Source organism: Phaseolus vulgaris, chromosome 11 (assembly GCF_051622355.1).
Source record: "Phaseolus vulgaris cultivar YP4 chromosome 11, ASM5162235v1, whole genome shotgun sequence".
Classification (NCBI taxonomy): domain Eukaryota; kingdom Viridiplantae; phylum Streptophyta; class Magnoliopsida; order Fabales; family Fabaceae; genus Phaseolus; species Phaseolus vulgaris.
The window spans coordinates 47,098,186-47,110,396 of NC_143508.1; the positions used below are offsets into that span (position 1 = coordinate 47,098,186).

General features: G+C 45.7%; 1 protein-coding gene and 1 pseudogene across 1 annotated transcript; one reads left to right on the top strand and one right to left on the bottom strand.

Moving 5' to 3' along the window:
• The first annotated feature begins 1,049 nt into the window (after positions 1-1,049).
• LOC137811954 (U2 spliceosomal RNA) lies at positions 1,050-1,221 on the top strand (annotated as a pseudogene).
• A 2,584-nt stretch (positions 1,222-3,805) lies between these two features.
• Positions 3,806-9,088, bottom strand: LOC150023318 (uncharacterized). The gene has a single exon (XM_090297804.1). It carries the CDS (start codon positions 9,086-9,088, stop codon positions 3,806-3,808), a length of 5,283 nt encoding a protein of 1,760 aa, XP_090153930.1.
• Positions 9,089-12,211: the final 3,123 nt, after the last annotated feature.

The window sequence follows — 12,211 nt, forward strand, 5'->3', positions numbered from 1 at the left end:
CAATGCTGCATAAACTTTTTTTATGCTTTAATTTGCTAACCACATGACTGTGTTGAACTTAGAACTTAGTAATATTATAAAATTCATTATATTATAAGATACTTTGTGAAACAGAAATCTGAAGAAAGAACTTACAAAACTTTAACAAGTTCAAACATTTAACTATTTTATAGGGATCACAGGCTGCAGCAAGTCTGGTGAGCCTGGTCTGCTTGAACCATCACTTTTTTTTTTGACAAAATCTTTGAAATGGTAAACAGATAAGAAGAAAAAGTGATAAAATGCTTTACAAATTGTTGGAGAATGCATTTTCTATGTGTTTTATCATCTCATTAATGAGTAGCTGCAGAGAAAAAATTGAATTAATCAGATTTAGGTACCATTAGAAAAGAAAAATAACACTTTTTTTCAGAAGACTTTGTCTGATGCCAACAAGTACATGAATTACCATGACTAACTACTAGACTTTTCACAAAATCCATTTTTTCCTAAATTTTAAACACAGCATAAGAAATCAACAAAACTGTGGCAGTAGAATGTTAAGTCAACATCATTTTATGTGTTTGAGCTATAAGCTGATCAAACGCAAGTAGAAGCAGTAGTAGAACAATAATTGCTGAAGTTCACTCAATAGCAGACTTAAAATATAGCAAACAACAAATATTAAAATACAATAAACAAGAGTTAGATCCTAAAATTAAAATGCAACAAATTACAAAATACTAAAAATATTTTTAAATTACTGCACACAAGACAAGCAAATCTTTGCATAAAAATTAATTTCTACAGACAAGTATTTTCATACAGCAAAAATACTACTGCAACTAGCATTTTGTAAACAAAAAATAAATTACTGTATATACACTGTTTTAAAAAACAATTACATATAACAACAGTTAAATAAATTCATGCATTATAAAATTATACATTCACCAATTCTAAAATCATTTTGTTCAAGCATTTTTGAAAATAAGTCCCACATTTCCTACAACTCTGACAAGAAAAAGGATGACAGAATATAAAAACAGAATACTTAGACAGTACAAAGCATACCTTTCTCGGCCTTTTGGCTAAGATCAAGTGTAGTATCTGTTCTTATCAGTTTAATATCTGATATGTGAACCATTGGTTCACACGATATTAAATTTATTTTTTAGGGGAAAGGGCCAACTGCAGTAATTGTCTTTGCTTTGCACTACAGCAAAGACTGGTGCATCCCACCAAGTTCAGATCAATTTTTTATTTCTGAATGACTATTTTTTTGGTTACAAAGATCCGTTTCTTTTGCGTTTATTTTGCTATGTAACAATTGAATGATAATTAGTGCATTTCTGTTTAATTTACCCAAAGACTCAGTTGCATAAGTGTGTTTGACACTAATTCTATGGAATGTAAGGAAAATTTGCACAAAGACTCAGTTGCATAAAAAAGTGTTTGGCATGGTGCATGAATATTGAAAATTCAGTGTGTATTGAAAGTTCTGTAATTCTTCAGTTGTATCTGAAGAATTCATCCTATTATGAAAAGACATTTTGTGAATACTAGAAAGTTGCAGAGAATGCTCACATACAATATTTTAACATCTTAGAGCACAAATTAGGATATTTTGTCTTCCCCAAATTCATACAAATATCTATTTTATATTTCATACAAATGAAAAAAAAAGACAATTTTTTTAAAATTTAAACTTTATGCTAAATATATTCCACATCAGAAAGTGTTCTCGAACTAGGTTGGGGACTGGGAGAACTATTGTCTTCGCATGTCACTCGGTCGGTCGTATCACTTTCTCCTTCGGTCCTTCTCATTGGATGACTCCTCAGGCGGGAGGGGGTACCTGCAGATGGCACTCCAACGCTCAAGTCAGTGGGGTATCGTATTTGGCTGGTTAGAATACTGTAGTTAATGACGTACCTTCTTCCTTGGAATACGTGATATTTATATTACCTTGATGGGCCCTCGCTGTTGGGCCGGATTAGGGGGTTGTTTAGCGATTAGGGTTGGATTAGGTCGTTTCTTCTCTTCTTCTTCTTCTTCTTCTTCTTCTTCTTCTTCTTCTTCTTCTTCTTCTTCTTCTTCTTCTTCTTCTTCTTCTTCTTCTTCTTCTTCTTCTTCTTCTTCTTCTTCTTCTTCTTCTTCTTCTTCTTCTTCTTCTTCTTCTTCTTCTTCTTCTTCTTCTTCTTCTTCTTCTTCTTCTTCTTCTTCTTCTTCTTCTTCTTCTTCTTCTTCTTCTTCTTCTTCTTCTTCTTCTTCTTCTTCTTCTTCTTCTTCTTCTTCTTCTTCTTCTTCTTCTTCTTCTTCTTCTTCTTCTTCTTCTTCTTCTTCTTCTTCTTCTTCTCACATATCAGAGTGCGTCGGTGCTTCGGCTTTAGCCTTGCTGGGGGCGACCGGACGTTCAGCCGGGCCGTCAGCTTCAGATTGCCCTCCGGCCTTGAGGAGGAGATTAAGTCGGTCCCTGAGGATGATCTTCTCGATGGTGGTATCGAGATGATCTGCCGGGGACTGGTGTTGGCCCGGCGGGGTGCCAAGGCTCGGAGGCCACACGGAGGAGATTTCCCGCCTTGAGCATGACCTGCAAGAGGCGGGTCATACATCTGAAGCAGGCCATGGAGGCCAACACAACTTATGAGAAGCAGTTGTGTGCGCAAACTGCCGAGCTGGAGTTGCGCCAGAGTCGGCTGGTCGAGCTGGAGAAGGCCGAGGAAGTTGTGCTTCTCCGAAAGGCGTTGGAGAAGGCCGATCACCGGGCCTCGTTGGCGGAGAAGGAAGCTGCTGCCGAGCTGCAGGGGAAGGAGGCGGCTGAAGCCGAGGTTTTGAAAACCATGGAGGATACCATGGTTTTGATTAACCAAAGTTTTGACTTGGCCGTCCGCCAAGCTGAGGTTCTTTACGGAGGCCCTCCACCTTCTGGTCAATTTGACCAAGAGATGGAGGTTGTTAATGGCCGCTTGGTGCCTGCTGGGAGCGGTCAGCCTGCTGAAGAGACCGATCCTTCTACCGCCATTCTGAACGTTGAAGATTAAGGCGGTCGGTTAGTGTATGTTTTTGTTCCCCTGGGGCCGGAGTGTGGCCCCCACCTATTTGCATTTAATATAAGTTCTTTTCTCTTCAATTGTTTCTGCATTTTCTGGATGATCGAGCCTTTACGAGCCGAATGGGCTGGATTAATGAACCTTAAATCGTGGTAAAATTAACTAAGTAAAAAAAAAACTGAGCGACCGGTTGGTAGATGAAATCAACTGAGTAACTTGTGATAAGTAAAATCAACCAAGTGATTGTAACGGACTTCGATAAGTCGGCCGTCCTTTAGCGAATTTCGATTTAGGCGTTTATTTTAGGCGTACTTTTGTTGATCGTTGTGTGTGCCTTGGGGGGGTATGCCGGTTAAGGCTACATCCTGGCCGAGATGGGTACGGGTTCGGGAGGGTATGCCGGTTGAGGCTACATCCTGGCCGAACCGTGCATGTGACGGGAGGGTATGCCGGTTAGGGCTACATCCTGGCCGAGTGGGTTCGGGAGGGTATGCCGATTAAGGCTAAATCCTGGCCGAGTGGGTTCGGGAGGGTATGCCGATTAAGGCTACATCCTGGCCGAAATGGGTACGGGTTCAGGAGGGTATGCCGGTTGAGGCTACATCCTGGCCGAACTGTGCATGTGACGGGAGGGTATGCCGGTTAGGGCTACATCCTGACCAAAATCGCTCGTGTCGTTCGTTGTATACACTTATGTACGAAACGCCTCGTTAAAACCTCTCCGATCGATGGATCGGCCGGGCGAGGAAAGAGTGCGTATATTTTATTAATGTTTAGCTGAAATAAAACTTTAGGTGTGTGGCATTCGACGTCCTAGGTACAATTTTTCCCGATAGGTGTTCCAAGTGATAAGCTCCCCCTTCTCCCACTTCTCGAATTCGGAAAGGTCCCTCCCAATTTGATGAGAACTTGTCGTCCGACTTCCTAGTGTTGCTGCGCATTCTCCAGACGAGGTCACCTTGTTGAAAGCTTCTGGGCTGGACCTTTGAGTTGTATCTCCTTGCCGCTCGGAGCTTGCATGCCGCTTCGCGTATCTTGCTTTTATCCCGGAGCTCGTTCAAGAGGTCGAGGCCGACCGCCAGACTTTCCTTGTTGAGGGATAAGTCGAAGAGTTGGCGTCGGATGGATGGCTCCCCGACTTCTACTGGTATCATGGCCTCGGTGCCGTACGTGAGGCTGTAAGGGGTTTCTTGTGTGGTGTATTGTGGGGTGCAGCGGTATGCCCATAAGACCTCGGGCAGCTCCTCCGTCCATCTTCCCTTGGCAGTTCCGAGCCTCTTCCTTAGTTCGTTCAACAGAACCTTGTTGGCCGCTTCAGCTTGTCCGTTCGTCTGTGGGTGCTCAACGGAGCTTGTGAGGGATTTGATGTCGAGGTCGCCGTAAAAAGTCATGAGGCCTTGATCGATGAACTGCCGGCCGTTGTCGGAGACTATCGAGTGTGGTATGCCGAACCGGCACACTATGTTTTTCCACACGAAATTTTGGATGTTTCGGGCGGTGATTGTGGCTAGTGGTTCGGCCTCGATCCACTTGGTGAAATAATCTACCGCGACCAACAGATGCTTCGTCTGACCTTTGCCTGGTGAGAATGGACCGATGATGTCCATTCCCCACATGGCGAACGGCCAAGGTGATGTCATGCTGTGCAATTCTTCTGGTTTTCGGTGGTGGAGGGGGCCAAACTCTTGGCATTTTTGGCATTTCTTGACGTGATTAGCGTTATCTCCATGGACGGTCGGCCAGTAGTATCCTGCGCGGATTATCTTGGCCGCCATCGTTCGGGCTCCGGAGTGGCTCCCGCACGCCCCTTCGTGGATTTCTTGTAGCACGTATTGGGATTGTTCCTTGGTGAGGCACTTTAGGAGTGGCGTTGAGTATCCCCTTCGGTATAGGTCTTGACCGATCATGGTGTACCGGGCGCACTGCCGTCTGATGTTCTTCTCTTCCCCCGGTTGGCATGTCCCGTGCTCCAAGTACTGGGTGATCGGGGTCATCCATGTGTGGGTCTCGGTGATTGTCATGCATTCGGCGTCACCTACACTCGGCTGTGCTAGTCGCACCTGGACGACCGATCGGTGGTGGCTTTGTTTTTTCGAAGATGCCAGGCGTGAGAGTGCATCGGCACGCTCGTTCTCCTTCCGTGGTATGTGCTGGACCGCCACCGTGTCGAATTTGGTCATGACATTACGGACGATGTGGTAATATCGTTGGAGGAGGGGCTCCTTGACTTCGAATTCTCCTTTGATTTGACCGACGACCAATTGGGAGTCGCTCTTGCATGCGACCTCCCGCGTGCCTAGGTCATTTGCTAAGTTGAGGCCGGCCAGTATGGCCTCGTATTCCGCTTGGTTGTTCGTTGCTTTGAAGGAGAACTGGAGGGCTTGCTCGATCAGCAAGTCCCCAGGCCCCTCGAGGACGACTCCGGCTCCGCAAGCCGTTTTCTTGGAGGAGCCGTCCACGTAGAGGACCCATTTGGCTGAGGTTTCTGTGTTCCTAGGGAGCTTGGCTGCGAAATCCGCCAAGCATTGGGATTTAATGGCACCCCTCGGTTCATATTTGATGTCGAACTCTGAAAGCTCGACCGACCACCCTATCATTCGTCCTGCAAGGTCAGGTTTAGACAAAATTTTGTATATGGGATAGTTGGTCCTTACCCTGATTTCGTGGTTCTGGAAGTATGGGCGCATTCTCCTTGCTGTCAGCACCAGGGCCAGTGCCACCTTCTCTATCATTTGGTACCTGGTCTCGGCTGCATGGAGCGTCCGGCTGACAAAGTACACCGGGTGTTCTTCGCGGTCCACTTCTTGGACGAGGGCGGCGCTGACCGCTTCCTCTGATACCGCTAGGTAGACTACTATAGGAAAGTCTAGGCGGGGCTTTTGGATGACGGCCGGTGAGGACAGGAATTCTTTGAGCTGACCGAAGATTTGTTCGCACTCCTCGTTCCAGCTGAATTTCGAAGTTTTGCGGAGCATTGTTGCTATCGGCCTGATCCGTTCGGCGAGGCGGGGGACGAATCTGGAAAGTGTTGTCAGTCGGCCGAGCAGCTGTTGAATTTCTTTCAAGCTTTTCGGGCTTCTCATTTCCGTTATGGCCTTGCACTTGTCGGGGTTCGCCTCGATTCCTCTGTGGGTCAGCATAAAGCCGAGGAACTTGCCGCCTTCAACGCCAAACGCGCACTTCTCGGGGTTAAGGCGTATGTTGACCCTTCTTAAGGCGTCGAAAACTTCTTGTAGGTCTTTGATGTGTTGGCCGCACGAGTCGGACTTCACCACGATGTCCTCCACGTACACCTCTACGCTTCGGCCGATCATCCCTTTGAAAATCTTGTCCATGAGCCTCTGGTAGGTAGCCCCGGCGTTCTTTAGGCCGAACGGCATTACCTTGTAGAAGTAGTTTGCACCGTCCGTCGTGAAAGCCGTTTTACTTCTATCGCTATGGTGCATGCTGATTTGATTGTAGCCGAAGTAGGCGTCTAGGAAGCTCAATACTTTGTGGCCGGCCGCTCTGTCTACGAGCCGGTCGATGTTGGGAAGGGGATATGAGTCCTTAGGGCACACCTTGTTAAGGTCTTTATAGTCTACGCACATTCGCCATTTGCCGCTTGACTTTTTAACCATCACGACGTTGGCCAGCCAAGTGGAGTATCGTGCCTCTGCTATGAAGCCGGCTTTTAGGAGCTTTTCGGCCTCACTTCTGGCGGCCAGCCGCTTGTCCTCTCCATGGTTTCTTTTCTTCTGTGCTACCAGGCGGGCTTCTTTATACACCGAGAGGCGATGGGTGATGATGTCCGGGTGGACGCCTGGTACGTCGGCCGTCGTCCAGGCAAAGAGGTCTACGTTCTTTTTGAGGGTTTGGTGAACGAAGTCCGCATCGGCGGCGGCCATTGTTGTGCCTATGCTTGTATACCGATCCTCCCCGTCGAGTTCGGCTTGGCGTAGCTCGTCCTTGGCTTCAAGTCTTGGCTCGACTTCCCTGGGATCCAGATCTGCCATGGTGATGCCCTTCTTTGGTTGGGGTGAGTGCCGGCGGGGGCTTCTTCCACGGCCGGCGATCTTTCGCTTGGGCGAACGGCTGCCGCTGGGCCCCTGTTTTGTGGGCTCGACCCGCAGGCTTTCGGCGTAGCACTCTCGGGCGACCTTTTGATCCACATGTATCGTCAGGATGTCGCCTGAGAGGGAAGGGAACTTCATCGCTAGGTAGGGTGTGGAGACGATCGCTCCAAGCTTGTTAAGGGACGACCTGCCGAGGAGGATGTTGTAGGACGTGTTGGCGTTTATGACCAGGTATTTGATCTTGAGGGTTTTGCTGGCCCCTTCCAGGCCGAACGTTGTGTACAGCTCTATGTAACCCCTCGTCCCTACGCGTTCCCCCGAGAAGCCGACCACGTGGTCGTTGTAGGGCATCATTTTCTCTTTCGGTATTCTCATGGCTTTGAAGGTCTTCCAGTACAGTATGTCGACCGAGCTCCCTTGGTCCACAAGGGTCTTCTTGATCGTAAAGTTATCGATATCGACCGATATCACCATGGGGTCGTCCTGGGTTGGGTCTATCCCTTTGAAATCTTCATCTGTGAACGTGATTGGTGGCATCCTTGGTCGGGCAGAGACGAGGTTTACCTGGTGGACGGCACGAAGGTGCTTCTTGCGTGCGCTGTTGGTACTGCCTCCGCCAACGAACCCTCCGGTTATGGTGTTAATCACCTCTCGGCCTCTGCGAGTGTCGGTTTGTGGGGGGTCGTCTCTTCGTCCCCGTCGGTCTCCCCGCCTGTCGCCCTCTCGTGGGCCTGGGGGGGTCCGGTCTCTTCTCCTGAGCGTTTGCTCCTTGCATGGGGAGCGACGCGTCTCCCGGGTCCCACGCACAAAGCGTCTGAGGTGCCCGGCCTGAATGAGTTCTTCGATTTTGTCCTTCAGGGCTTGGCACTCTTCGGTAGAGTGGCCGGTATTCTTATCGTACCGGCATCTTTTGCTGCGGTCGGCATTTTCTGGGCTCAAGGCCCTTCGGGGCGGTGGTATTAGCTCGACGCTCAGGGCCTCTTGCAAAATTTTGCTCCTTTTCGCGTTCAGTGATGTGTAGCGGGAGAAGCGGGGTCCGCGGTTGTCCCTTTTCTGGTCCCGACCGGTTCGGGACCTTCCTTGTCGTTCCCTATCTTCCTTCTTTTCCTCGCTTGCCTCGGCTCGGGCGTTGTTTCTGAATTCACGAAGTTCCTCCAGCTGCATGAATTTTGCCGCTCGGCGTCTAAGATCGTCGAGGTTGGTGGCAGGTTGCATGCACAGGCTGTCGGCAAATGGGTCGGGCCTGAGGGCGGTCAGCATGTGATGCATCGCCACCTTAGGGCTGAGGTTGCGAATGCTCATAGCAGTCTTGCTGAACCGGTCAATGAACGTTCTGAGGGACTCTCCCTTCTCTTGACGAATGCCGACCAGGGCTATGGATGTCAGATGGTGAGGGCGGCTTGTTGCGAACTGGACGTCGAACTTCGCTACCAGGGTTCCGAAGCAATCTATAGAGTGCGCTGGGAGCTTGGTGAACCAGCTCAGAGCGCTACCCTTTAGAGAGGTTGGAAAGACTCGGCAGAACACTGCGTCGTCCGTGGTGTACAGGCTTATATGGGTCGTGTATGCGTCCACGTGCTCATCTGGGTCAGTCGTCCCATCGTACCGATCCCTGTTGAAGCCTTTCCACTTGTCTGGCAAGGGGGTTTCCATGACACGGTCGGTGAAGGGATGGCGTCGGTCTGGACCCGCCGGAGCGGTAGTGTTGATTGTCTTGCTGGGGTGGGACTCTCCATCCATTTCCAGAGTGAAGTCGTTCTTGGTGTCCTTCTCGGCCTGGAGGCCGGCCCCGATGGCATGGGACCTGCCGACCTGATTGGTCATGGCGAGGGACGGCACCCCCTCGACCAGTTTCTTCATCCGCTTGTTCTCTTCTTGGAGGTTTTTTATTTCCTCCTCATTCTTCTTAGCGGCTTCCTCGTGTGCCTTCTTCATCTCTGCTAGCTCCTTCTGAAGGGCCATCATCATTGCTGTTTGATCTGCTTCGGTCATGCTTGCCATGCTGCGGGTTGATACCATCTATTGCTGTGATTGCTGCTGGCTCTCCTCGGCCCCACGGTGGGCGCCAATTGTTCTCGAACTAGGTTGGGGACTAGGAGAACTATTGTCTTCGGATGTCGCTCGGTCGGTCGTATCTCACTTCCTCCTTCGGTCCTTCTTGCTAGATGACTCCTCAGGCGGGTGGGGTACCTGCAGATGGCACTCCAACGCTCAAGTCAGTGGGGTATCGTATTCGGCTGGTTAGAATACTGTAGTTAATGACGTACCTTCTTCCTTGGAATGCGTGATATTTATATTACCTTGATGGGCCCTCGCTGTTGGGCCGGATTAGGGGGTTGTTTAGCGATTAGGGTTGGATTAGGTCGTTTCCTAACCGTAGGTTAACCTTTGCTAATTGGGTTCACCTTTGACTTGAGCACTTCATGTCGGTCGGCCACGTGCGACGCACGATCGACCTCGTACCTTAAAGTATGGTCTTGACGCATGGGTTGACTGGGTCACAAGACCGGTTGGTCATCCCGGTACAGAAAGAAAATGAAACAAAAGTGTCTTTATAACTTCACTAACAAGACATCAGATCGCTGAGCTGAGTTACTCTAGCTTGTGACCCAAGTGGGAGCATCAATGTGATGGAACAACACTGGGACTTGCTGGGTTGGGCTATGTCTGCAATATGTTGGCCTGCCCATTCTAAGTTGAGAGTTAAGTCTGGGGATCTTAGTGAAGGCATAGGTCTCTTGACTCTTAGAGTGGAGGGCACAGCGTGAGGCTGGTTTCACAGAGCCTAATGGCCTGGTCAGTCTAGTCTGCTTGGACCATCACTTTTTTTATTTATTTTGTTGCCAAAAAAAATTCTAAGCTACATATATGAAGCTAAAACACAAAAAAAACAAACAAATCATCTAAACTTTCTATTATTTCCAAGTACATCTGGATAGTTGGAGGCGTATCAGCAAAATATTACCTTGAGAATACTTTTTATTTTTCCCGAACTCTTAGGGACTTCAGATTCAAGAGATGCAGCATTTTGTCCTTTTCATTCCTTATCCAGCCACTCCACTGTCTCGGTGTTCCATGAAGGATGAAACAGTTGAGGAGCACCTTGCATGAGCACTTTTATACTTTTCCAGTGTCATTCAATCACAAATCTCCGTGTATAGTATGTTCTTGACTTCTTCCATAACTATCTTAAAAGTTATTTGGTAATTGAATAATAGTATGAAACGACCTAATACTGGCAATGCATCACCGTTAAACTCTTCTTAAAATAATTCTTAACATAAGTAAGCTTTTTGTGCATCAGAATTTATGATCAGAGAAGAGTATAACAAAAATTCTGATAACCTTAATGTCGGTACGGATTATTCATAAACCATAGGTTGTAATAAAACTACGAAAGACGGTGAATTGATATAACAAACAAACAAAAAAAGTGCGAATATAAGGAACAAAAGCAAATCAAAATATATGCAAAGTGGCAAAAAACATAACCAAAAGCTGAAATTGGAGAAGTAATACTCTGAAATTGAAGACAAATTCGAAGCCGAAACAGTTGAAGAAAATAAAGAATGCTTCTCACTACGCTTTTCGTCTTTCATTATCTGATTCTCATTGGTCGAGTTCATCTCAGCCAAAACACCTGTGATGACCGACCGAGTTTACATGAAGCCTTTGTCTCCTTTTGAAAACCGAATGCTCAGTGCACTAAATGTGGCTCCAAGTCTTCTTCATCCAAACAATTGGGTCTTCTTAAAATCCCTTCAAATACTTTTTTTGCTACCTTAGCATTAGGCCTTCTATAAATACATTCATGTATTTTATCAATTAAATCATGGTTTTGAGTTCAGTTGGATTTCGTTGAATGGAACTCATCATGGTGCTCTTTTCAAAATTCATACCTCGTCATTCAAAAATTTCAAAAATAATTTTTTTAAATTGAAATATTCGCCTCAAAATCCGCAGAAATGTCTCTTCTTCTACCCAAACTTCACACCAAAATTTCCCCTGTAGACAAAGGGTAAATAAGTTTAATGTTGAGAAGAGAATAAACATAGAAATAATGAAAAATCTACCTTGACCCATTAGTAAAGGTCTCCTCGGCATCCCTTCACCTAGTTGTAGCCCAGATATGGATACGGACACTGACACGATACGTGGATACGGATCTATATATTATTTATTTTTGAATTATATAAATTGAAAATAAATATTTATGTGCAAAAGTATGTTCCAGATTCTTTTGGGAGCAGGAAGATATTTTTCATGACTGGTTCAAAAGAATTTGTTCTTATTTTTATAATCATAATAAAAATTTATACAATAAATTTGAGTTTTTAGGAAATTATTATATTTATACCTTTTAAAATTATGTTAGAACTGTGTTAGAATTTTAAAAAATTCAATAAATATTTTTTTGAATTGAACACTTCACCGATAAGTATTCTACGAGTGTCGTACGTGTGTCGACACGAATACGTGTGTCCGACACGGATAGGCCATTTTAGAAGAAGTGTTCGAGCCTCATATAGGACCTACTATCTTATCTTGTTCGTGGGTAAGACTTCGAGTTTTCTTTCATATGTTAAATTCTGTTATTCATTTTTCTAATCTTTGTTTTATTGTGTAGATATCATGGGCAAGGATTTCAATTACAAAATGTTGCGCTCTAAGGTTGGAACACCTACCTTTTAGAGAATACCTTATTGATCGAATTCCAAAACCCTTCTAAATGGAAAATGTAACTTTATTTAATTTAGAGAAAGATATCGTCGATGGACTAATAGGCCATGACTAATTGTACTTTAAAAAATTAATCAAATAAGTAATTTTGACTGTGTTCTAACTTGGTTTCTTTGTTATCTTTGAAGTCCAATATTTTAGCTCGCCAAATATGTTTGATTTGGTAACCGTGTTCTTTTAATAATTGTCAGATAATTTTGATTTGAAATATGCTTTGTTAATTTTCAAATGCGTTAATCGAACTACTTTGATTTTGATATGATTTCTCATTTTCAGACGTTTTTAACTGAATTACTTTGATATGCTTAATTATCCTATTTTTTAATGTAATCCAAATTACTTTGATTCAATTTAGTTCAATTTAGTTGTGTTCATTTTCGAACA